Source organism: Schistocerca nitens, unplaced genomic scaffold, assembly GCF_023898315.1.
Source record: "Schistocerca nitens isolate TAMUIC-IGC-003100 unplaced genomic scaffold, iqSchNite1.1 HiC_scaffold_465, whole genome shotgun sequence".
NCBI lineage: Eukaryota > Metazoa > Arthropoda > Insecta > Orthoptera > Acrididae > Schistocerca > Schistocerca nitens.
Genome location: NW_026045998.1, coordinates 1644967 through 1672559, shown reverse-complemented (window position 1 = coordinate 1672559; position 27593 = coordinate 1644967). Strand labels below are relative to the sequence as shown.

At 42.4% G+C, this 27593-nt stretch overlaps 1 protein-coding gene across 1 annotated transcript in view; it reads right to left on the bottom strand.

Annotated features, from left to right (window-relative positions):
* Positions 1-27593, bottom strand: part of LOC126232175 (neuralized-like protein 4) — a 295692-nt gene that overhangs the window by 27767 nt on the left and 240332 nt on the right. Inside the window, exons 26-29 of the mRNA XM_049942472.1 lie at positions 25717-25896; positions 16506-16595; positions 16293-16439; positions 4047-4406 (exon numbers count right to left, since the gene is read on the bottom strand). Coding sequence (XP_049798429.1) covers positions 4047-4406; positions 16293-16439; positions 16506-16595; positions 25717-25896 — 777 coding nt within the window. The remainder of the gene's footprint in view (positions 1-4046; positions 4407-16292; positions 16440-16505; positions 16596-25716; positions 25897-27593) is intronic.

Below are 27593 nucleotides of genomic sequence, written 5' to 3'. Positions count from 1 at the left end.
GGAGATCGAAGTAGCCGATTACCCAGAGAAGAGGATCGGCTAACACAGCGTGCAAGTTAACCGAACTGAGAAATGTGAGTGCCTCGCAACCCGATACCAGCACCGTCTCTCGTCGTCCGCAAAATGTCAGAACCTTACGTAGCGCACCCCCGCCGAGGCTCACCGCACCGGCACTGACGCATTCTCGGAGCCGTTCCCGTGTTCTCGGCAGTGGGCAAAACACAAACGTCGCTCTCAGTGTAACCGCAAAGGAAATACTCGTGAGACGTCAGGGCACGCGACCCGGGAGCTGACCAAACGGAGCCACACCACCTCCGACAGTACGTCCGATCTCGCGAAGCTGAAGTTCGTCGTCTAGATAGAAACCACCACGGCAGTGACGTACAGATGTAAGAGGTGCCCTTCACAGTCTTCACACAGAGGAAAAATGGCCCGTACAGTTTCATCTGTGTCACTGAACAGAAGGCATTAACCTTCTGCAAATCGTGCTCCAAAATTTCTTGAGGATTTTCACACTTTCACACTGTGGTGAATAACTTAAGCAGATACAGGAGAAGTTGCTCCGTTACCGAATATCAGCTGTAAGGCGAAATGTCCGTCTGCGTCTGCTTCTCGTACTGTGCTGCACAATCGAATGTGCCACCTGTAATCTTCCAGTTTTAATTGTCGTACGAGCTGCAGATGGTACGGTTTGAAATGTAATCGTTGCTGCAAAAGTTTCCACACAGTTTGCTGCGGCACGCCCAGTTTGTGGCTCGCACAGACTCAGTTTTTTTTGGACGGCATACGAAACTTTTCCCCACCGTCTTGTAATGGTACTTTGACTACCGCGCCTCCACCAGTACAAATATATGATTTACGATCGCGCATGCAGAAGAGCGCTGTGCCAGCGACAGATTTTTATAAGTAATTTTGATCCTTTTTTTAGTAGGTACTTGTTTTTAACAACTAGTTTAATTTCTCTCTTGTCTTCATACGTTCAAGACGTCTAGTTTTCGGCACTGTGTTAAATATGCTTTTAAGTGGAAATTAAAACTATATTACGAAACGATCACATGGCGTCTTCAAGTTATTTCTGCAGTGATTCGCAATGGTTATTGCCAAATTTATAAATTAATCCAGACAGTGACAACTTAAAGAAATTTTCATCAGACGGAGAAGAAGAGGACTAACGAACAATGAAAAAAAAGGACATCCTACAATAAAATTAAGAAGTATTTGAGACAGAGCCACGAAGACTATATCATGATAAACACTACGTTTCTGACAGAATTATAAGGTAAATTTCAACTTATTTCTGATGCTATTTCCTTAGAGCCGCTTTTTGTAGTGTTCCCGACCCGGTCTGCCATGCTCGGTCAAATTACAGCACTATCTCAATCAGTAACACAAAGTCCACCTTATCCGTAACTTATTCCATCAAAATTCAAAACACAATCAGATTTTTTTATTTTGTATTTACACGGCAGAACCCCGAGGAAAGGAAACACTACACACTCCACAGTCACAACTGGCACACTCGCTCGACCGCTACTTTTCCGTTTACCGGGACGACGTGTGCGCCTAAACTGTCGGTACTGAGACAAAATATTCTGTTTACACTACAGTTATTTTTTGTAATTCTTTCCGAATGCACATTGCACTGTTATAACAGATAAACATCTCGCATATTACGTGACACTAGACACATTTTCTCGCTCAGTCACCGCGTTATCGAGGGGCCGCACTCTCGACACCGACCGTTGGGCACAGTGCGAACACCACCGTGTTAACGCTCCTGTTCGCACACTGCTCACATTTGTGCAGGTAACACTTTGGTAAATGTGGAACTCAGGAAATGAACGAATCATTTGTAGTAACCCGTACACTGCAGTGCTAAGGACACTGTCGGCCGACCACATTTCTCCGACACGGGGCTCCGGATGCGACGTCCTCTGTGGCAGTATTCTGATTATTCGGAAGGTACGAGTAAGGTGCGATTCACCGTAGCTAATCGAATGCCGCGCGAATGTCGAAATGCGCGCACATGCCGACTCTTGACACGCCTCGGTCCTCGAACGCTGCAATTTGCGGCGGTATTGTCGCAGTGCCAGTGTCAGCCGATCGGCCTCCTCACTGAAATGCAGTCAGCAACTCGGTTTTTCAAATCGAGGAACTTTGCAGCTCCAGAAATTCGTCGACGGATAAGCGAGGAGTGCCGCCCCACTCTGTCGAGTGACGGCAAGTGTGGGAGGGGTGAGAGCTTTCGGGGACAGACGGGAAAACGTCCACGGTGATCCGAGATCGGGCCGGGCGACCGTCCGGAATTCCGGAAGATCTGCGAGAGCAGTGGACGAAAACATTCTCGAAGTTGGGCAAAACACAACTTTGACAGTAGCACTAGAATTTCCGAATGTGAATAGAACAATTTTGCTCGAATTTGTCTCTGAACACTTGCAATTTCACAACCGGGTTTCCTGCCTGCTTACTGTGAAACAGAAAATGGAAAGAACGGTTCGTGATCTCCATTATTGGGACTGATATCGTAAGGATGGTGATCAATGTTTGAAGAACATTCTCACAGGAGACGAGATGTGGATTACTCACACGAATCCGGGGTGTAAATGTCAGCCGATGAAAGTCGAGGCCGAGCACACGATCTCGATGCACCGACACGGGAGGTTACGGCGACCGCGTTTCGGGACAGCGACGGAGTCTCGTCAGTCGTGTTTACGCGACGGGGGATGACGACAAACACAGTCGCTCACTGTGCTATCCTGACTAAACTTTGACGTGCTTCCTCCGAGGTTTGGAGTTTTGTCGGTGCACGACAGTGTCACACCCCATTCTGCCACCCACACACACAAAATCTGGCGAGATATTTTCGACGCGCAACTGATCGTTTACCCACTGTGCAGCCCACATACGGCACCGAGCGATTTTCACTCGTACCGATACCTAAACGAGTTTCTCGGCGGCGAGCGCTTTGCGACGAGCAGTGAGGCGGAAGAAGCATTTAAAGGCCGATTATACTCACGAGCTACAGACGTCTATGACTTAGGGATACAAATGCTTGTAGAATGTTACGAAAAATGCTTCGAGAAATATGGGAACTAAATAGAAAAATACAGATGTACGGAACCAAATGGAAACAGTTTTTTGAAAGAATCTGCGGTAGTTTATTTTTTGTAAGAAATCTCACCTCACTTTCTAAATACGAGGGTCGTCCGTAAAGTAAGGTCTCCGACGATCTCCCGTCGGTGCTGAGGAGCTAGCTCGAATCTGGCAACAGCACCGTCTTCCTCGCTTCAGGTACCACTATTCTCGAAAGTCCCCACCTTTCTGTGACAGTCATTCTCGGCGTAGCAGCCGTTAACGGTGGAAGGGAAAAATTGGCGGTACCGCCGTGATCGATTTGCATTCTGTGATTAGATTTCCGTGATTTAAGGGGGTCAACTCCTTGTAAATACATCGCCAGTTGACTGACGTGTATGCAGAAAGGTGTACAGACGTAAAAAATGTAGGTAAGTGGTGCAGGAAGTTCGCAGACGGCCGTACAGACGTGCACGACGAGTGACGAAGAGTCGAAGGCAGCCGGCCGTTCCTTTCCGCACGAGTCGGCGGGAGAGTTGTACAGTGCAGGTAGGAAAACTGTTTCTGGTGTGTCTCCAAAAGGGCGCCGATCGTGACGGGGACTACGCTCAAAAATAGGTAAAGTACGAGCTTTCAGAATGTGTAATTCATTTGGAAATAAAATGAAAAAGCGTCAGACACCTCAATTTACGGACTACCCTCGTAGCCTCGCCTGGCCGGACCTTTCTGGTTAAGAGGCATACAAAGTTGGCAGACATATCAGCCAGCCATAGTCACACATTGAAGATGAACAAGCAGCTGCACCGTACAAATACTGTTCAATGCCCGAGAATCTTTCAGAGAAAGCGCCAAGCATTGCACGTTACATTCTAGTAATTTGATTTAACGAATCTGTTACAATTTTATGTGCTCCCTTATGAACACGTGGGGCAATTAATACTTTGGAATTCCAAGTTTTTAGATTTCGGACGCACAAGTAAACTGTAATAATTGTGCGAGAAGTCGATTTTGCGGTCCGGGGCAAAGCGGTGCCCACAGGTGACCGGCTGCAGCGGCACGCGGCTCACCTGTGTGACGATTTTGCCGTGCTGCTGCTGCTGGCTGACAGAGTTGTCGCTGACGGGCGACGGCGGCGCCGACTTCTTCGCCACGGCTGTCGGCGCGATGACCGGCGCCGAGCCGTGCAGCTGCTGCTGCTGCTGTTGCTGCTGTTTCAGCTGCCCGTTGGCCACGTCGTTGTCCGACAGGGTGGCGGGCAGCGAGCGCGGCGGAGACGCCGGGGCCCGCGCGTTCGACAGCGACGCCGGCGGGTCTCTGCCGCTCGCGAAGAGCTCCTGCCGACACGGAATACGGCAGACGTGACGGTCGTGGAGGCCGCCCGGCCGGTGTGAAACTGATTTCGGATCTTTCGTTTTAACGTGCCTCGTAATGCTGCTCGAAAAACGTTAATTGCGAGTAAAAATTTTTAAACTGAAGCATCAGGTGTAAATGTACAAGTGTCCTTTGGGATGGTTTTCATTTGCACACAGCGAGTCACGTGGAAGGACGGGGCGAGCCTTCGAATGCGGGACGGCAGTCACAGTAACTCTGCGAGAGGAACTACCTACTCGCCCACAAAAATTAAGTTCTACCTTTAACATCTGCCACATTTGTAAGAATAAATATACGAATGATGGACGCTAGCCTATGACAAACAAATGAAATGTTCTTTGAGGTTCTACAGCTGATCCCGAACATTGGTGGGAGGTTTTAATGTAACTGATTTGACGAATATTTCAGATGTCAATATACGTGCTATTAATTCAACCTGGGCTTCACATATTATTTGGTCGAAGTTAAAAATATAGTGCAGCTTTCCTCGTTTACATATACGATTTGGAAAAGAAATATATCTGAAACAAAACACGGGGCCTTCGCCTTTCGCTGACTAGTGCTCTACCCACCGAGCTACCCGAGCACGATTCGCGATCCGTCCTCACAGCTTTACATCTGCCGGTACCTCGTCTCCTACTTGCTAGACTAGCGCTCCTGGAAGAAAGGATATTGCAGAGACAGGCCTTAGCCACGGCTTTGGTGGAGTGTTTCTAGAACGAATTTTCACTATGGGATAAAATATGCATCATACAAAAGTCCGTGGCAGATTAAAACTGCATTTACCTTTCACTTTTCATCTCGGCACACACTCTAACTGTGATATCCCGAGTGCGACTCTCGACTCGTCCTCACAGCTTTAGTCCACGGGCACCTTGTCTCCTATTCTTACATCTGCACCTGGCTCACAGTTTTAATCTGCCAGGAAGTTTCGTACCAGTGCACAGTTTGCCACAGAGTGAAAAATTCATTCTGGAAACACCCCTCCAGTCTGTGGCTATCCCACATTCCCACAATAGCTTTTCTTTTGGGAGTGCTCGTCCGGCAAGTTTCACGAGAGAGCTCCCGTGAAGTTCGAAATGTAGGCGGTGAGGTACTTGCGGAAGAAAAGCTGTGAGGGCGGGTGTCGAGTCGTGCTCAGATAGCTCAGACGGTAGAGCGTTGAACTGCGAAAGGCAGACGTCCCGTGTTCGAGTCTCGATCCGGCACACAGTTTTAATCGGCCAGTGTCTTTTGTATCGGTGCACGCCCAAACTGCAGGGTGAAACAATTCAGTCCGGAAGTAGAAATTTGTTCGGCATTACGAGGCATCGACGCGAAGAATAAAAGGCAAAGAAGAGGTACACCATTAATAACGCACGTCACAGTTCGGGCCTACCCGAAAGTTAAGATTGTCACTTCGCCAGACGTCATTTGTTCCTGTGCGAGGTGACTGCTGGCAAGTCTTCCCTCTGCTGCGCGTGGCCACTGGGGACGGTGGGAGCGGAACCACTCGTCGACAGCCGTTCGCGAGTTTGGATTTCAAGTCAAAATTGTATTGTTGCAATCTGTTTAGGGGAGAATGTCGTGCAAGAGTGCAGAAGAATTTAAGGAATGTTCAGGAGTGGATGACCAACAAATATCCTAATGTATTGTCGGGTGAAAAAATTTGTAGTAAATGTAGAAAAAAATATCGCAAAACCCAACGATCACTGCAGATGTCGGCACAGTTGTGCCAGGTACTTCCACATAAGATTTAAGTGAAGATGAAGTAGCATCAGATCTGTCACTCGATGCTTTAAATAGTAGCCTTCAGTATGTAGGTGAATCTCCTGTGAAGAAAAAATAGGAATTAGAGTGAGAAAAAGTACCCAAAGCAAAAACTGAAAAAAATAACCTCTGTGTTGGAAGTATAATCATATGGCACAACTAAAAAAAGGAGAGAGTGAAAATGGAGAAAGTGAAATTATTACCCAGCTGAAAGACAAGTTTCACAATTCAGACCGTATGTGCGACAAATTCTAACTGTGTTTCCAAAGAGTTGGAATATTACAGAAAATTATGAAAGACTTTTCTGCTTCAAATTACACGGTACGGAGAGCAAAACAGTTAGTAGCAGAACACCGTATATTAGTGACACCAAATGCAAAGCCAGGTAGGACTTTATGTGAGAAAACTGTTCAGTGTGCGCGTGATTTTTACTGTGATCACGATGTGAGCCGTATGGTGCCAGGAAGAAAAGACTTTTGTGTCTGTGAAAGAAAACAGAATTTCAGTACATAAACAAAAGCAGCTAGTGTTGCACAACCTTAAGGAACTGTATGCATATTTCAAAGATAAATACCTAGATATAAATATCGGATTCTCCAAATTTTGTGAGTTGCGACCAAAGCACAGTGTTCTCGTCAATGCCAGTGGAACCCGTTCTGTTTGTGTGTGTGTCTTGCACCATAATTTCAAGTTAATGATTGAAGGTTGTAAACATAAAGCACTAACAAAGAGTGAAGAATACACATTACCATCATACAAGCACTGTGTAGCATTTGTTGCATGTAATCTTCCACTGCCAGCAGGTTTCTTAGGTCCACACCCCTATTGTCCAGCGTGACAAGACTAACTGATTATCTCAACGGTCTGTTTGGTAAGAACTGCATTGGCGAAATTGCATATAAGTGTCGGTTAACTACAGGCAGGGTAGTTCTAGAGGCTACAACAAAGTCGACAGACGATTTCGTCGAGGTGTTTGCATCGAGGTTGTGACAGTTCCTACCTCACCCATCTATCTATCGGCAGCAGTCACATTTCTGTAAAACCACTAATGAAGGTCTCTAAGTAAATGAATTTCTTGTTTTTTGTGACTTTGCAGAGAATTACTCCTTCACCATTCAGGACGAGGTACAAGGATTCCACTGGAATAATTCACAGGCTACAATTCACCCATTTGTAGCTTACTACACAGACTTGAGCACTAATGAAATACGACACGTATCATAGGTGGAAATATCTGACTGCCTTCAGCATGATACGGTGTGTGTTTATTCTTTCCAGACGAATTTCATCAATTTCTTAAATTGTCAGTTTTCAAATCCAAAGCACATTTATTAGTTTTCAGATGGATGAGCTGGCCAAAACAGAAAGAACTTTACGAATCTGTCCTATCATCAAGATGATTTTGAAGTTACAGCAGAATGGCATTTTTTTGCTACAGCGCACAGTGGAGGATCTCGTGATGGGGTAGCAGGGACTGTAAAGAGATTAGCAAGACTTGCCAGCCTCATACGACCTTACGAAAAACCGTAGTTTGACATCACAACAGTTGTTCGAGTGGTGCAAGGAAAATATTCCTTCGTGTGTCTTCCATTATTCGTCAGTTTCCCACGAAGATACAGCCGAGCTGAAACAATGTTTCAAAAATACGAGGACAATTCCAGGTACCCGTAAGCTTCGTTGTATAATACCTGTCAACAAAGCTTTAGTAGAGACAAAGACATATTCTGCTTCTTTTGCGGGTAGAGAAGGGTCAGTGATTGCTATGGTGAATGAAATGCTGTTAACAAATAGACGTGGATTTGCTGCCTGCACGTATGACAGTCATTGTTGGGTTGCATGTGTCTTACAAACCTGTGAAGAAACAGATGAAGTAAAGGTCAACTTGTTGCCTGCACACGGACCATCTCTGTCATTTGCGTTTCATCAGAAAACGTGACATTATCATGAGAGTGCATCCAGTGACACCAAATGTCAGGACATACAATCTCCCTGCATTAGATCTGGCAAACATTAAGAATTGTGAGGAGAGATCTAATAACTTTTCATTGCCTTCTCATTACAACTGCAATGTAAATAATTTAATGTAATGTAAATAATTCATAATACCACTACAATAATGTAAACCATATTTTTGTACAATATTACTTGTGGACTGTACTTTATCATAATTTGTGTTTCATATATGTGTGTTACCTTCTTCATTTTGGTAGTGTATTGATGCTGACAAAATAATTTTTTAAGCATGATGCCTTTGGTGTGCCATCTTGATATTTACCATACACTGGGGCAATTAAATTTTTTTTTCTCAAAAAAATTGAAGATAGGGTGTTTTGAGATATTCAAAGTCAAAGGTCAAGGTCAATGACCTTTAGTATGAAAATTCTCAGAAACTTGCTTGAAGCATATTAATGTAAAGGTCTATTAGTTAGCTTTCCAATGGTACCATTTTCATTGCTGTAACTGAATTAGAACCAGAATTAGTCATTTATGTTGTGACAGACACACGTAAATTTCACACTAATTCCAAACTTTACTGACCTATAACTTTCTTCACACTTGTAACACACACCTGCAAATTGGTATTTTTCCATCTCTTTTTTGGGTCATTGAATGCACCAAATTTGGAAGAAATCTGACATGATCAGGTTGAAAATGTTACTTTACTGTGTTGAACTGACATGGAATGACCCTAACACCCTCTACCCATCTAATCTCCAGCATTCTTCTGTAGCACCACATTTCGAAAGCTTCTATTCTCTTCTAATGTAAACTATTTATCGTCCATGTTTCACATCTGTACATGGCTACACTCCATACAAATACTTTCAGAAAATACTTCCTGACACTCAAATCTGTTCTTCAGAAACACTTTTCTTGTCATTTCCAGTCTGCATTTTATATCATCTCTACTTCAACCAACATCAGTTTTTTTGCTCCCCAAATAGCAAAACTCATTCACTATTTTAAGTGTCTAATTTCTTAATCTAGTTCCCTCAGCAACACCCGATTTAATTCAACTACATTCCACTATCCTTGTTTTGCTTTTGTTGATGTTCATCTTATAGCCTCCTTTCAAGACACTGTCCATTCCGTTCAACAGCTCTTCCAGGTCCTTTGCAGCCTCTAACACAATTACAATGTTGTCTGCAAACCTCAAGGTTTTTATTTCTTCTCCATGGATTTTAATACCTACTCCGAAGTTTTCTTTTGTTTCCTTTGTTGCTTGCTCAATATACAGATTGAATAACATCGGGGATAGGCTACAACCCTGTCTCACTCCCTTCCCAACCACTGCTTCCCTTTCATGTCCCTCGACTCTTATAACTGCCATCTGATTCTGTACAAATTGTAAATAGCCTTTCGCTACCTGTATTTGACCCCTGCCACCTTCAGAATTTGAAAGAGTATTCCAGTCAACATTGTCAAAAGCTTTCTCTAAGTCTACAAATGCTAGAAATGTAGGTTTGCCTTTCCTTAATCTTTCTTCTAAGATAAGTTGTAGGGTCAGTATTACCTCACGTGTTCCAACATTTCTACAGAGTCCAAACTGATCTTCCCCGAGGTCGGCTTCTACTAGTTTTTCCATTTTTCTGTAAAGAATTCGTTTTAGTATTCTGCAGCCGTCACTTATTAAACTGATAGTTTTGTAATTTTCACAACTGTAAACACCTGCTTTCTTTGGTACTGGAATTATTTTTGGTAACAACACTAAATGATGACTTCTTTTTATACAGCAGTATAGATGTAAATTAATAACATAAATATGGTATGAAAAGTTGTGGTAGAAAGTAAATAACTTACGAATAACAGTGAGAATTCACTAAATAGAACATACCATGCCAGACTCCTAGCATTGTGTCCAGCTGACACAATGCCACTGCGCTGGTGTGTGTGTGTGTGTGTGTGTGTGTGTGTGTGTGTGTGTGTAAGAAAAGCCCCCCCCTCCGCCTCCCCCCCCCATATTCTCAACCTCATACACAGTAAATGTGTTGCGAAATAATGGAAATATTCACTGTCAAGAAGGTATTTTAGTAATTAACACAGAAAAAGAAAATACATTGAAAGCATTTCAATAAGTTCAATTGTTTGAGATATGATATGTAAAGTGTAACACTGCTCTAAAAGCAATCAAGTTTGACTATTCCAAAGAGGTTACCGTAACTCCGATCCCAACTACTTTGTGAGCAGGTTTCTGATATGCTAAGAGACACTAAAGATATGTATGAATTTCAGTATATTTCTTGAATTTTGGAGATAAGAGATTTCCCAGAACCAATATGGACTCTGACCACAATTTGTTGTACAAAGACACAGGCTCGGTTGCAAAGTTATTTTTATTACAAATAATGCGTTTTGCCTGATTAAGACTTCAACAGATATTGAAAAGGCTATGAAACTACTACATGTCATCCTTTTAAAATCTGAAGAAGCCTTAACCAGAAAACGTGTTATCTATAATAAAAATAAACTTGCCACCGAGACTGTTTTTTCACATAATTATGGAAACTGGTTTCTGTACCCATCAGCCCATCTCGGATGAAATGAACTTCACAATTTAATGGTTTTGTGCTGCACACAAAGCTGAAGAAACTGCAGAACAGTAGGAAATTAAGGAGCTGGGACCTCGATATTTTGAAAGAAACGAGACATTGTCGAGAGTTTCAGTAGGAGTGCTAGGTGACTGACTGAAGCACAGTGCAGAGATAAAACACAGACGAATGAAGAGCTTTGAGGCACAAAATAGTGAAGGCAGCAGAGGATCAAATAGATAAAAAGAGAAGGCCCAGTAAACATCCTCGGATAATGAGGTAGGCATTGAATTTAATTGACAAATCGGGAAAATATAAAAATACAGCAAATGAAGTAGGCGAATTCAGACATCTAAAAAATGAGACTGACTGAAAGTGCAAAGTGCCGAAGCAGGAATGGTTTCAGGACAAACTTAAGTCTATAGAATCATTTACAGCCAGGAGAAAAGTACATACTGCTTCAGGAAAATTAAAGATGCCTTTGGACAACATTGAGACATCCAATGGAAAACCTGTACTAAGCAAAGAAGGGAAAGCTGACACGACAATACAGAGGGGCTATACACAAGTATAATAAATTTGAAGGCAATATTATAGAAAAGGAAGAGGAACTGATTGAGATGATATGGGAACTAATATACTGTGAGAAGAAATTGACAGAGCATAGAAACAGGTAAGTCAGTACTACTCGTATCCACGGGCGAGCCAGCCGTGACAAAACTATTCCTCCCGGTGTGCACGATGGACAAGATAGGTGAAATACCCCCGGACTTTATGAGAATCTAATAATTCCAATGCCAAAAAAAGGCAAGTGTTGACAGATGTGAATATTACCTAACCACAGTTTAATAAGTCACAGGTGCAAAACAATAACACAAATTGTTTACTGAGGAACGGAGAAACTGACAAAGCCAACCTCTGGTAAGACAAGTCTGGATTCCAGAGGAATATAGAACGTGTGAGGCAATACTGATCCTATGGCTTATCTTAGAAGATAATTTAAAGAAACGGTAACCTACATTTATAGCATTTGTAGATTTAGAAAAAGCTTCTGACAATGTTGAAAGTGTTATACTCTATGAAACTCTGATGGCAGCAAGGGTAAAATACAGGGAGCGAAAGATTATTTACAACTTACATAGGAAGCAGATGGCAGGTATGAGGGTTGAGGGCAGGAAAGGATAGCACTGGCCGAGAAGGGAGTGAGACGGGGTTGCAGTCTATCCCCTAGGTTATTCGAGTCATACATTACGCAAACAGTGAAGGAAAGCAAAGGAAAATTCGGAGTAGGAATTGAAGTTAAAGGAGAAGAGATGAAAACTGTGGGGTTTGCTGATGACATAGTAATTAAGTCACAGACTTGGAAGAATTGTTTAGTGAATGCCTAAAACAAGATGAACATCCACAAAAAAAGAACAGTGTAATGTAGTCAAATTATATTACACAATGAAGCTCTAAAAGTAGTAATCAGTTCAGCTATACGAGCAAGAAAAATGTTATCGCAGAAGTAGAGATGATATAAAATGCAGACTGGCAACTGCAAGGAGAGCAGTTCTGAAAAAGAGGATTTTTTAATACGTAATACAGATTTAAGAGTTAGGAAGTCTTTTTTAAAGGTATTTGTCTGGTGTGTAGTCTTGTATGGAAGCGAAACTAGGACAATAGGCAATTCAGACAACAAGAGAATGGGAGATTTGAAATGCAGTGCTAAAAGAAAATGTTGAATATTATGTGGGTGTATTGAACGACAAATGAGAAAGTACTAACAAAGGAACGCCACAATGTTCGGACCACAGATCTATTTGAAACTTCGTACACTTTTAATAATCCATTAGGACAACATTATATGTAAGTATAAAGAAGCACTTGTAGGGCAACTTCGGAAAAATCACAAGAGTAGTTTTACGTGTCAATGATGTAGCAGTGTGCAGAGATTCTGACCACAAGATTTTTTAATTTATGCTTTTCAACATTAGTCATATTATTATGTACATATTACATTTGAAAGGTTGGCTCTGAGCACTATGGCACTTAACTTCTGAGGTCATCAGTCCATTTGAAAGGTAATATGATGAAAAGATGCGTATTTACACAAAATTTTATCGAATTTCCAAATTTATATTGCTATTTACTAATTTTTATTATTATAACAGACATTATGCGGCTTATTGTTATTGGCATGTTAAAAACTTTATAAAGCATCTTCAGACTTGTTCATATTTGACTGACAGCAAATGAGAAATTACTTCACGTAAAGATTTCATTACAATAACTTCGATTCTACATCGTCAATTTTTGGCACTTATATTTACGAAAAGGTTGTGTTTGCAGTCACATTGTTGGAAGAAAGAGAAACTTTTGAAAATGAGGACAAGCTTTGCTTTTCCTTACAGTCTCTAAAGACTCCTTGCGCATACAGGAAAATTGCATTCCTTAACGTAGAAGATGACATTTTAATTTATGTTTTCTGTGTCTGTACAAAAAATATTTCCTGCAACTTACAATGTCAAAAACACACCCAGCAATTAATTGTTTATCACCCTCATACTGCGGCATATTCAACTCACTGTATTACCGGATAAGGTTATTAACACCTTTATTTATTGATTTTTGACTTGTGCTTTCCAAGTCTATCCCTCGTTCTTGAAACCTGTGTCTGCAGATTGAAGCATCCAGGTACAAAGGAGTTCTGAGTATCTTACACAATTGCAGGTAAAAGGGATTTTGGAAATCGTGACAAGCACAAATTACAAGGATACTTTTTGTGTTTGGTCGTTTACTTGTCATTAATTATAAATGTAATATACACTGGAAATTCGAAAAAAATCATACAAATACATTACCTTTTTATCACATTTCCTTTGAAATGTAGTACGTATGAAATAATAATAATACTACTGTGGTAAAAAAAAAAAATCTTGAGCGGGATTCGATCCCGCGATCCACCGATTGTGGAGGTTCGACACTAACCACATACCTAACGATACTGCGGTACCTCGTGCTCAACGTCGCAATGCACCGCTATATCACCGACACGTAAAACTACTGCTCTTTTGTTTTTTCTCAAAATTCTAGATAAACCTTATGCTGTTGTAATGGACTATTACAAGTGAACAAAGTGCGAAGCAAATCTGTAATCCAAACGTCGTGACCTCCCCTCGTACGTGGAACTGGAGGAAATAGAAATATGTGATAGAATTAGAATAAAGGAGGGAATCAGTTTAGACGAGAAGAGAATAGGAGCTTTTCATATGCAGGGCTACAGAAAAATGATGAAAATTAGACGGGTAGATCAGGTAACTAATGAGGACGTACTGAACGGAACTGGGGAGAAAAGAAATTTGTGGCACAACCTAACCGGGAGAAGGGATAGGTCGACAGAACACATTCTGACACATTAACGGATCACCAGTTTAGTACCGGGCAAAGTGCGACGGGTAAAAATTGTAAACGGAGACAGAGACGAATACATTAAGCAGATTCCGGAAGATTTAAGTTACAGTCGTTACTCGGAGATGACGAGGTTCGTACGGGATAGTGTGGCACAGAGAGCTGCACCAAAGCAGTGTTCGGACTGAAGACCACAACGACAACATCGGACAACAATATCTGCCTATATTCTCGTATGCAGTTCAAACATTTTATACTCCGGGAGCAATCTCGAGTCATCTGATAAATTTATGGCATCTGTGGACACCGACACAACAGAGACTAGTAAACAGTTCAGTATAAGAGATGGACTTGTACAGAAGTAAAGTTGGGCCTGTATGTTGTTGTTGTGGTCTTCAGTCCAGACACTGGTTTGATGCGGCTCTCCATGCTACTCTATCCTGTGCAAGCTTCTTCATCTCCCAGTACCTACTGCAGCCTACATCCTTCTGAATCTGCTTCGTGTATTCATCTCTTGGTCTCCCTCTACGATTTTTACCCTCCATGCTGCCCTCCAATGCTAAACTGGTGATCCCTTGATGCCTCAGAACATGTCCTACCAACCGGTCCCTTCTTCTGGTCAAATTGTGCCACAAACTCCTCTTCACCCCAATCCTATTCAATACCTCCTCATTAGTTATGTGACCTACCCATTTAATCTTCAGCATTCTTCTGTAGCACCACATTTCGAAAGCTTCTATTCTCTTCTTGTCTAAACTATTTATCGTCCATGTTTCACTTCCTTACTGTAGCGGGACTTTGAATTTCGCCGCGCTACACTCGTTCCCGCAGACAAAAATTATACCGTCGCAGCGGTACGAGCGCTCGACGGCAGAGAGAAAATACTAAAATTGTAAGTCTTTTATGTTTTTCTATCCGTTTCAATTGTCTCTAGAGAGCGGAAGCTTTATGCAGACGTGATCTGATTAAGACGAAAAAACTTATTAATGTGTAGACATTGTGGAAGTTGTTATGAAATTCGGAGGATGGAGAGAAGCAACTAAAATAAACTGCATTTAATATCAAGACGGTTTTGTGTACATTAGAAATTCCTGGACAATCAAACTTATTACAAGATTTCGGAGCAGAGTTTTCACGCAGAAATGAAGTAGGAGATTTTTGAAGACCTGGACGCCGCACAAAACAAGAAGATATGTTAACGTGGTAAAGAATTAACTCTAAGCTACGCCATTCCACCCTGTCAGTTACATTTTGTTATTCTCTGTTCTTCGTCAATAATTTTTGTAGTGGAAATTGGTTTAACTTTTGCTCAAAAACGCCAGAAGGACCATCCCAGCAATAGCTTTTCCGAATCACGAAGTCCGATAGCTCTTCTGTAACACGAAGTCCAATTTGCTTTTCATTTTTTCCCTTTTTCACGGTCATTTACGATTTTAAAACCCTTTTTATTCACCAATTGTTCCCACCATTTTCAACCTTCTTTTCTTTTCTTCTCTACTCCTCTCTTTTTTCTTTTTTATTAACCACTACAATACAAATACTTTCAGATATGACTTCCTGACACTTAAATCTCTACTCAATGTTAACAAATTTCTCTTCTTCAGAAACACTTTCCTTGCCATTGCCAGTCTACATTTTATATCCTCTCTACTTCGACCATCATCAGTTATTTTGCTCCCCAAATAGCAAAACTCCTTTACTACTTTAAGTATCTCATTTCCTAATCTCATTCCCTCAGCATCACCCCACTTCATTCGACTACATTCCATTATCCTCGTTTTGCTTTTGTTGATGTTCATCTTATATCTTCCTTTCAAGACACGATCCATTCCATTCAACTTCTCTTCCAAGTCCTTTGCTGTCTCTGACAGAATTACAATGTCATCGGCGAACCTCAAAGGTTTTATTTGTTCTCCATGGATTTTAATACCTACTCCGAACTTTTCTTTTGTTTCCTTTACTGCTTGCTCAATATACAGATTGAATAACATCGGGGATAGGCTACAACCCTGTCTCACTCCCTTCCCAACCACTGCTTCCCTTTCACGTCCCATAGGCCCATATACCTAGACATAAACTGGGGCCCGTATACCCAGACCCGCTCGCTGGGAGCAGTGGGAAGCTGACGGGCCCCCATCTGCGACCGCGCGGGGACACGTACCCCCGGCGGCAGCCACTCACCTCATCCCGCTGAGTGCCGGCCCCGCGCTTCGCCTCTGCCTGTGCCTCCACCTTCTCCTTCTCGTCGCACTCCAGGTCCGCCTTCTCGCTGAGGCCGTCCCGGTCTTCCGCATCGTCCACCTCCGCGACGTAGGCCGCGGCCGCCGCCTGGGCCGCGTGGCACGCCGCGGGCGGGCCCACCCCCGCCGCCGCCTGCTCGGCCGCGGCCGCCGCCTCCGCTCCGTCGTCCTCCTCCGTGCCGAGCGGCAAGGCGGGAGCCTCGTCGGGCGTGGCGCTCTCGCCCGGACCGCCGACGACGCGGACCTGGACGGGAGGAGCACGCCATATACCGACTTCTCACACTTCACTTTGTAACGCCAGAAATGCGTATCCCTCTATTTCCGTCCATTGTACTATAAATTTTTCCCTTATTTTGTTACCTGAAGATATTACATTTCTTTATCTTTATACGTTGTAATTGTTTTACTGTTTGTATATATATTTATGCATTTATGTCCATGTATAATTGGTTTGTTTTGTAAATACTATTTGTATTTTTACGCTGGGTCTTGCCTCGGGAAAACTATGCTATCGAACGTTTACATCGATAGGTCGTGTGGAGAACCAGTGTTTAGGATCTTGGGCAGTGTTAACTCTGCCGCATGGAGCGCGGGCAGAGCAGAGAGAGAGTCTGGCTGGAGTAGGGCGGTGGAGCAGGTGTGCTGTGTGACGCTCCCGCGAGTTGCCGCGCTTTCGGGGTTTGGCAGCATGTAATTGCGCTCGACTTGCGATGATAGTTTCTGACACGGTGTCGTGGACGGGAAACACTAGCTGGCGCACATCGAGAGCCCGCTTCGCCTGGTGACCGTGTCGAGAAGAAGGCGCGCCGACATCCAGCTTCTGCAACAGCGACGGCCGACAGTAAGTGACTGTCGCCACCTCCTCAAACGACGGCTTCAAACCTTCAATCGACCGACAAGGAAGACTGGAAGCACGTAAAGTTTTACAACTGTATGGCAGACCTCAGCTTTTCAAATTATCATCACTAAAATACAGCAACTTATCATGAACCTTTGTTGCTCATTGTCCCAATTGCATTACCAAGCAGGGTCCCTTCCTTTTCCGGAATGAACCCGAGAGTCGTTGAAATTCATACGCCAGCATTAAAGTAATATTCCATGTCACTGCTTTAAGTTCAAAGTTCAGTTAAAGTATTCATAGCTGGCTACAATATTTAGATTACAGAAGCACAAATTAAGAGTGCGAGTTTTGTTACCATATTTTAGCTTACCTGTGACTGCAGCTCAGCTTGGTACGTACTAAATGTTACTATTGTTAATTGTCCAGAATCATTTAATTCAAGTTCATAGTTAAATCTCTTATTTCTAAATTGCGTAGCTTTTGAAATGATTGTTGAGGTAGCCCAAGACTAACCGTATTTTACTGAATTTCGATGTGCTTCAGAAACAAAGCTCACTATTAATCTCAGTCACTAAATTAACTTTCGATTTTCCTGTTTTATTAATTCTTTTGCTAAATGAAGTCAGGGTGTAGCGAAATTTATTACTTCTGACAAACTTTCAGTTTTCACACTACACGTGTCAACCTTCAGTTGCCACGCTTCTAGTGCTAATTATATGTGTAATAACCTTTCTTTTTCAGTTACTATAGTATTTGTCCTTAGGACTGGCGACCGTAATTTCCTCCAAATCTCAAATATCTAATTACCGCTAGTTAATTGTTAACGTAACGGCCGCACATTTACTTTCTTTATTAACTTTACCCCTTTTCAAAATTAATTTCCACCAGTTTCATTTGCATTTTTCCTTTCATTTAGATGTAACCCTTTCCTCCCTCTTTACTGACAGATTAACTTCGGTGACGATTGCTTTTCCCACATTTCCGTTAGGTACACGCGGTTTAATTTTTCACTGTCATTGAGGTCGATGAGTGAGGGGGAGGTTACAACTTTCGTGAACAAGCTGCATCCGAGTTATTTCGGTACGGTATGGCAGGCATTTGTGACACCTGTCTGACGGCAGGACACTGGCTCGCAGAACCGTTACTCCCTCACTGCTTACTGACACGACACACGTTACATCGTCGAACTCCTTTTTCCATAGTAGAAAACTGTATACAATTTCAATTACGAGGGGGGAGGTAGGGTGTCAATTTGGCAGCTGTAAATGTTAAAGGATGTCAAATGACACACCTTTCAGCTGTCTAGTTTCCTAACTTATTTTATTTGGCTCCTACTTTCGGTGATTTCCTATGCCAGCTTCACGCCCCTGACCGACTTGTACGGGATTCCGCCTCGGTTTCTGGTCGAAACGGGGGCCGGCAATACCGGTGTTAGAAGATTTGTGCTCGCTATAGTGCACCTTTCTAAACATCGGTTGAGGGCCCGAAGGTGGCACAGTAAATCACCAAAACTGCTATCCAAATAATATAAGTTTGGAAACCAGAAAACTGAAAGGCGTTCCATCTGACATTCTGTATCGAACAGCCGAGTCCCGCAACCGCCTCCGAACGGACGGACGTACAGAGATGAATATTAAAAGCTACTCGCAGACCTACCGGTGTTCGGACTTTGTCAAACTGGCCTCAACACTCTACCTTTCTAAGATTAGCAGCACCGTCTTTCTAGGGAGGTGACTGTGAGCCGGGTACGATATCTCGTCGCTTTATAGTGGCGCTCCACTTTGATTCTGGGAGCTGACGTCACTGGGAAACGGTGTCGTGTGGAGAGAGGGATTCACATGTCGAAATGCGGGAAATCGGTAAAGTGAAGGTGTGACCGCACAAAAAAATCATCCAGTAGAAATCTGTAGGTGCAGGAACATTTTTAACAGAGCAGGAGCTTATTATCTGAGTTGTGCCTCCAGATGAGCAGTCGAGACAGTGTTTTCATGGAAATTTAAATCTTCAGGAGAGAGTGGAAGCTGGGGTAGTCTCTGTTGCCCTTTCGGCCGTCAATGACAGTGCACTGCGGTAGGGTGGGGGTGTAATGCCACATTACCAATTTTCCGGGTTTGCGTGTCCGAATTCCAGATGACTTCACACTAGCAATGTAAGTCAGACATTACACATTTAACGGTCCGGATCGCCATATTTTCCCGTTTGTTGACTACTGGTTTCAGCTGACCGATCGACTGTATGCAGATCTGAAAACTTGCAGAAAATTGCACATGAAGGGCAAAATAGTGTAAAACACACTGACGAGTTTAAGAGGATGTAACTGAAGGAAAATATATACCAATTAATCAAATGAATGGAGTGCCTAATCACACAACTGCAACACAACGCTTTGTGCTGTGAACTGTGACCTCCCCTTCTCTCTTTGCTCCGTTTCTTTCACTGATCTTTCCTCTCCTTTCTTCCTTCTTTGTACCGCGGCTGTGTCTCAGGGTTTCCAATGCAGAAATGCAGTGAGAAGGGGGCACACGTGTGCGGTGGTTCACGATATCGTACTGCTGTGAGGGAGCGTCACTCGTGCCTCCGGTTTGAGAAGACTGACGACTGAAGTACAAACATTTCTCAAAAGAAAAACAGGTATGTACTCTCTTTTCTTTTAAAACTGTAAATAGTAGTGTAGCTAGTACTATCTATCATGCTACTAAACTGAATGAGTGTGACAGCATTAATGAAGTTTCAATCTCGAAAGAAGTTCATTAATATCAATTAGATGAAATATATATATATAAAAACTCCGCACCTTCTCTCCTGCCCTCTGTCTAAACTGCAACACTTGACTGTCCACCACTCCCACCATACTATCCCTCCCCCTCCCCGCCCCAGCCTCCTCCTCACCCCCAGCCAGTCGCCACTCCCATCATGCACTGGTGCTGCAGCTTGCAGTGTGGTCTCAGCTCTCTGAGACTGCAGATGTGTGTGCAAGTTGTTGTTGTTGTTGTTGCTGTTGGTGTGTGTGTGTGTGTGTGTGTGTGTGTGTGTGTGTCTAATGCTGACAAAGGCCTTAATCGCCTAAAGCTTTAATTGTGTGAATCCTTTTATTGTGCCTATTGCGACTCAGCATCTTTGCCATATGGTGAGTAGCTACTTTCCTTCTCTGGTATTGTTACATTCCATCCTGGATTTTCCATTGTTTGACTCATAAGTCTTTGATAGTTATTATCAAGCTAATGTCTGTAAATTGCGGTTAATGTTACCAAATCTCACACACGACGATAACGCCCGATATCCAGCCGCGTATCTTTAACTCCACGCCAATATTTGGGAATTCGCGTGCGATTTGTTTGCACCGAAGTCTGGCCGTGGTTCCCTAGAATAATTTTTAAATCGACTGTGGGTTGAAAGTTAACAATTCTCTGCCCATTCGCAAAAGTTACAGCTGATCCGCACTCGATGACTACTCGATCACGCACTCGAGCAACAAAGAAGTTTTTTGTTCGTACAAAGAGAAAACGTATTATGCATAATGCAACAAGTTTATTTGCTATGTCACAACATATTTATATCTATCTCATTAAAACTCATTATCTATTAAATGTTGTATATACTTAAATTCTTTACTCTGTAAATAATCAATAAAATTTAGAAATGAATGACACGTATTAAAAAAAAACTCAAGTTGATATGACGTCACGGGTCACTACTGGTTTCGACTCCCCTACACTCAACGTGACGCAAAGTAGATCCGACTACATAGGACATACTCGTGTAATGTTATAACCCGCATCTCGGACCTCGTACAAAATGAGTGCTCAACACCCTTAAATTTATTCACTGTTTTATTTAAGAAGTCATCTGCGTCTTAGTTTTCTCTTACTATGTAACCTGGCAGTGCTTTGCAATTGCTAAGTACGTATGGGAGTTGGACGTACGTCCTAATGTCCTCCACCCCCTCTTGCTTTCCATCTCCTCCCTCCTCCCCCACCGTCCATCTTTTTCCCTTCTCTATGACCATTCCCCCCCCCCCCCCCCCCCCGCCCCTCTCCATCTCCTCCCCCCGCCTCCGCCCAATTTTGGCCTTCTTTACTGTTGTTACCAACAAAAACCTCGATTAGAAATTGAAGTTGCTTTACACGAATGAGTAAACTGGTTGGAATCATTGGTACACAGGACAATTTGTCTAAAGTTTAAATGCAACGATCGTAGTTAAAACTGACTTTGAGAAAGGAAACACAACTGCACTTTTTTTCCCAGCACAGCAGTTTCTGTTGAAACAGAAAACCTGTACAGCGTTGTTTAAAAATCTGAAGTAAATGAGCCAAGAAATATTCGAGATTTTTGTTAATAGTGTTTTTCCTTTACATTTATTTGCATACTGTATATACTAAAAAATTATTTTGCCTACGTGCATTAAAACATTTACTAGTGTTCGAAGTAAATCCGTCACGACATTTTCGAGATTTTTGCTAAAACATTTCCCATTTATACGGTAGATGTATATCTTGTGTATTTACAAAATATGTAGCCTACCTCAACCGGAATGTTTAGTACTGTGTAAAAATTTGAAGTGAATCGGTGGAGAAATTTTAAATTTTCGGTAGCACCTTCACTCTTTATGTAGTACATATCAATTTATATACAGAAATTTGTATTCCTATACCACATATATTAAAGAAATGTGTAGCTTATGTCGGTCCAAACATATATTAGAGTATCGTGTAAAAATTTGAAGTAAATTGTGCAAGAGGTACGGGATTTTTGATAAAAATGTTGAATGACAACTTGTCTTTATATAGTAGTCTGAACACAGAAAACTGTATTCTGCTTAACCTCTTAATATTTGCATTACAAACGTATGTGCTTCACGGAAGTACCCTTACCACCCTATTGGCAGGTAGCCAGAGCGCACACCACCGGCCGGTCGCTCCCCGCTCTGAACTGGACCCCCGCCTCTGTCGTCGACTGACGCTACATTACAGCTCCGAGGCTGCCCGCTGCCCTCTGCTGCGTACATCGCACACGCCGGTCTTACGAGGTACGGCGGTACTGTACACCGTGTATAATGCTCTCAAATTTGTGTGTACGAAAGGTTTGTTTTCGTATACTTTCACTGGTGTGATGGAGCATTATGGCACTTTTGTTATTACTCAGTTTATTTAGATTTTGCAGTTGCTGCCCGAGTAAAGTTTCATCAACTAGTGACACGTAAAACTTTTCCAGTGCTCACTTTTGTGCACCAACTGTTTTACATTGATGACAACGTGTCTTATTCCACTCTCGTTATTAGACACTGGACTCATTTTATGAACTGGCATATATTTTCCTTCACTTACCTGTAGTTATACTTGCCAGCACATTTTACCCCGTTTTCTTTTTTACGTACAATTTCCTGTGCCATTTCAGATCTGTAGATGGCCGATTGCTCGGCAAAACAACTACCGTATTTACTCGAATCTGAGCCGCACCTGAAAAATGAGACTCAAAATAAAGGGAAAAAAAATTTCCCGAATCTAAGCCACACCTGAAATTTGAGACTCGAAATTCAAAGGAAGAGAAAAGTTTTAGGCCGCACCTCCAAATAGAAACAAAGTTGGTCCATTGTAATATGAGACACAATTTAGGTCGAATGAATGACGATACAGCTACAGTACTTTGGTTCGAGTGGTAAGCTTAGCAGTTAAGCTTCACCAGGTAGCCATTGCTATGCGTCAGGCACTCCGTCCCTATTTATACGGGTACACTTCCTTTTTCACGTGCTTCGTCTGGTTTGAATTGATTGCTTATTTTCCTTTGATCTGATAAGTGCCGTTTTATTTGTTATTGGTGTTTACATCATTCTCAGCTGAAAATGCGTTACTGTAATGTGTCGTCCACTGTTTGTCGCATTCTGATAGTGAGTGTTTACGGCCTGTCACCGCTCGTGGCACGGCTTGCTTTTGTGCGCGCTACCACCGCTTACAATTTAAAAAAAAAAAGAGGAATCGTCTCATTAGCGAAACAATGGCAAGAGACTGCTAGTTGTTGTTACTTACACTGCAGCTTTCTTTGATAATGATTAACAAGAACCAAATAATAGACTGCATATGATAGATGTTCTGAACCAGAGTTTAGCGAAAATTTTTCTCCGTTTGAAAATCTTTGCAGCCGCTTCTTTAGTACATCAGATTCTGCACACAAATTAGAGTCATCTTAGATTTAAAAATCTAGTCAGTTGCCGTGCTTCATTTCTGACTGTATCACTATTAGGCATAAGAATAATACAAATATAAACATGACACGATACATATATTCTTCCGCATTTGCTGTTGTCTCACTCTAGTTTCGTAGTTTATTAGGCAGACAGGATTTAAATGAGATAGCAGCAAACACGAAAGAATACATGGCAAAATGTTTATATTCGTATTCTTTCTTATGGTGCAGAGAATACTGCATGCGATTCACATTTCTTCGGGTTCCTATTAGTAACCATCTCTTCCCACAGGTAGGAAAAATTCAGAACGTAGAGTTGGCCATATTGACAAACATCCCTAACAGTTTTTCCAGTCGGATTTTCGTAGTACATTGAAATGCTGCTACATTCGAAGATGAACAATAGGGAATTTGTATTTACTTCATTGGGTAATGTATGAAAATGCAGTGGTCGAAACTCGGGGCGGAGAAAAAAGCTCGTCTTACACCTTCTTTTTTTTTTTTTTTTTTATTTATTTACTGACGCAGAGGTTTTGGCGCCAGTATTTATCTTTGTGCCTGCAAAGCAGGCCTGTGTAGCGCTACATATATTGGACGCTAGAAGTTAGTTGTGGCGGCACCTACCAACATTTTTCAGAACTTCCACTTGCTTTGCACTCAATTCTAAGCCGCAGGCGGTTTTTTGGATTACAAAAACCGGAAAAAAGTGCGGTTCAGATTTGAGTAAATACGGAAGTAATAGATGACCGTTAAAATATTGCGATCTGGACTATCGAACATTAAAAATTCTTTATACGAAATCCTGCAAGAATTACACAGATCGCTCAACTCCACCCTGATAGTGTGCGGAAATGGTGGAAGCTAGAATTCCGAGTAACGTTACCCGACCGACGACCAGGTTAGACCTCACTATCGAGGAAACGTATTTCACCCCAGTCAGTCATCTCTGACAAACAATCTTTGAAAGCTCTAGTTTTAATTTGTCGTCTGAACACCGAGAGGATTTTACACGAGGGTGCCTCCACAAAAAAAACTTCTGTGTCACTACCTGTACATGACAGAAAATTCACCATATAGTCTACTGTAACTTGGCAAAAAAAAAACCACACCTCTATATATTTACATGTTTCGGATATGTTTGGTGTGTCTACCTTACACGAAATAATTGATGTACTGCAGTATAGGGTTCCCACCCACCTACGTTCCTTCCGATCCTTACCTTATTGAACCGAGTGTGTCACGCCATAATCAAGAGAAAATATGTTAATTATCAAATTATTTGCATAGACAGTGAATTGTAAATTTCAGACAGGTTATCGTAGTTAATTGTTACACTTAATAAGCTTATGCCAACCGTAGTAACTTAATAATAGACTGAAGTAATAAATTTGATTATTAAGGTTTATTTCAATACATATTCAGCTGAAGTTAGTTCAAGGATATTTCATGAAACTATAAAATTTATTCCACCTGACAATCCCCCAATTAATTTTTCTGGAACAGTTTGTACAGGTGACAGTGAAATGTCCCGAATTTTCATTGTGGACAGTGTGCCTCTTTTCTTCCATACCAACAACTGACCTTATAGGATGCTTTCTTTTAGAACAATGAACAAATTTCTCATGTTATTTCAATAATAGCTCAAACTTCAGGACACTATTGTCACGCATTGTTCTCTACAAACTGTAGTAGTTGCAATAAAGTCACGTCAACGGTGAGTCCAGACCACAGTATTGTCTTGCTGCAGCAGTGTGTGTGTGTGTGTGTGTGTGTGTGTGTGTGTGTGTGTGTGTGGTTTTTTTTTTTTGCCAGAATAGAGTAGTGTGGTATCAAAAGGCATAGAAGACGTTGCCCAACGATCACCACGAAAGTTCGACGTAGCGGCAAGTGGGCGAGGAATAAAACGAATGCCGCAAACTACCGCGAGCCGCGGAAGAGCCCAGGCCGCGAGGGCGTCGAGCTTCCTAGGTCGTCGTCGGAGGAAGAGATATTCTGCTTTCCCTTTGTAAACAGATCGATCGAGTCTCTAAAGGTTTGTGTAAAACGTATAGGCAGGTGACACATTAGGTGGGACCCAATGCTGTAATACTTCCACAGTTGTTGAAAAGTTGTTAAACGGCAAAACCAATAGTTCATCATTTATATAGATAAAATGTAGTAAAGATATAGGAAAGGAAGAGTTGCGGCATCAGCACGAAAAGTGATACATCGCTCAGCAACAAAGGAGGACGTAAACAGCAGGCGTTACGTGGTGAAAACAAATCAACTGACAAAATAGTAAGTCTGTAATTCAGCATAAAGCCACGTAACACTGCAGTAGTCGTCCCTAAAAAACCAAACCCACCTGCTGGCACTGGCCGTACACGTCGACGAGGGCGTGCAGGTGCGCGGGCAGGTCCTGAGCGGCGACCCCCTGGTCCGCTCCGTTCACCCACAAGTGCAGCCGGCCGGCCGCGTCCACCGACACGCCCACCACGTCCCCCACTCCCAGCGAGTCCAAGTTGGGGCCGTACTGCCCTCGGATCTGCCGGCAGCCGGCGAGCAACTCGTAAACAGACATCGGGGGTGAGAGAACGGAGGAGGGCGATCTTGCAGAGTCACCTTCTGACACTACCAAATTACTACAAGAATACAGGCACTGTTACAAACAACAACAACAAATTACAGGGTGTATATGTGAACAAAGAAAATATTTCCCGGATTTTTCCCGGATTTCCTGGTTAAAAATACACATTCCCCCGGGTGAAAATACGCTTTTTCAGTGTTAAGTGACAGTACACTCTTCCTTGGCACTGTAAAACTCATCGATCCTTTGAATGTTTACGGTTTTATATACCGACGTAGAATTTCCCGGCACTTTAGAGAACGAAACTTGGGGAGGAAAAAACACGTTTTGAAAGACCTTTGATGTGCTGCAACACATACGCTGCATATTTTCGTATTACGAAGGTATAAATTTAAATTCCACCAAACACCGCATGTCACTTTCCGAAGCATTGAAATCGAGACTGCGATGCGCTTTTGTAAGCCAGCCATAGCTCATGTCACGTGATCTCGCCAGCTGATGACAGCACAGGACACGTGATGTAGTCAACCAATAGCAAGATCACTCTTAAGTAGCGCGAACACACAAATAAGAAAAGTTCACGGTTTAAATTAAGATAAAATTTTGAATAACAACGTAAATGTCTGATCTGGGCTCAAAATTCTTCTAAATGGTCGTCCTCAGAGAGTTGATTTTTAATGGAGTCAAACGCTTTGTGATTTAAGAAATTCATCGTACATTCTCGCACACAGTTCATCTTGCGCAAAAGGAAATTTGCTTTGAATGTTAACGCTTTTCAAACCACCATTCGCAATATTTTCCCACAACCTGTTAGAAACAGGTTCGTTCCAGCAGTTGCAAGAGAGCGCCAGGTAACAGGCGTCACCGCGCTTGCGCAGCTACGGTGATGCAGGAAGCCCGTATGTTCCGTACGTGTAGAACATTAAAAGATCTTACGTAATGTCATAAAAGAAACAAGACATCAGAGAATATTTCAAGAGCATCAGAATTTCGTGAACAATGCTAAAATGCATAATTCGGCTAAGCCTTTGTATGTCCATATTCGGATGTAAATTTTCTTGGAGTACCAGTGTTGTATTATCTGATATTTGGTTCTTTATTATGGCATAATGCATACATGCATTTGAAATGCAGCAAACAGTTGAAACCAGCCAAGAGTGTGAAATTAAACACTTCATTTCAAATAGATTGACTGCCCCAGCAAAAAAGATTAATAAAAGCCAAATCTATTTAGTAAACCGACAAAAATAACTTCATTGTTCTGCAAGGCGATGAATACTCGACTGTCAGAAAAGTGGAAATAAAATCTGAAACTAATAACATATTTTGGCCTTCCGTAACTAAGCGAAAGCCCCAGATTTACTGTATTTCCGAACTGGGGCAATATTAGGTAGTGACGCCCAGCCACATCTCTGTAACCAGAAGTGGGAGAAGGTACTACTCATACGCGACTAAACTGCGCAAGCGCAAGAGCCCGCCCACAACTACTCAAACTACTCTTAATTTAAACAGTTGTCACGTCACGCTCATCGGAGGAAATTTGTTGTTATGAAACATTGAAGTCTTCCCAAAGCCTTTGAAACACTTTGCAGTTGGCAGACGCTTGTATGAGCACTGTTTTGTTGTTGTATATGGCGCATTTCCTTTGCAACTCG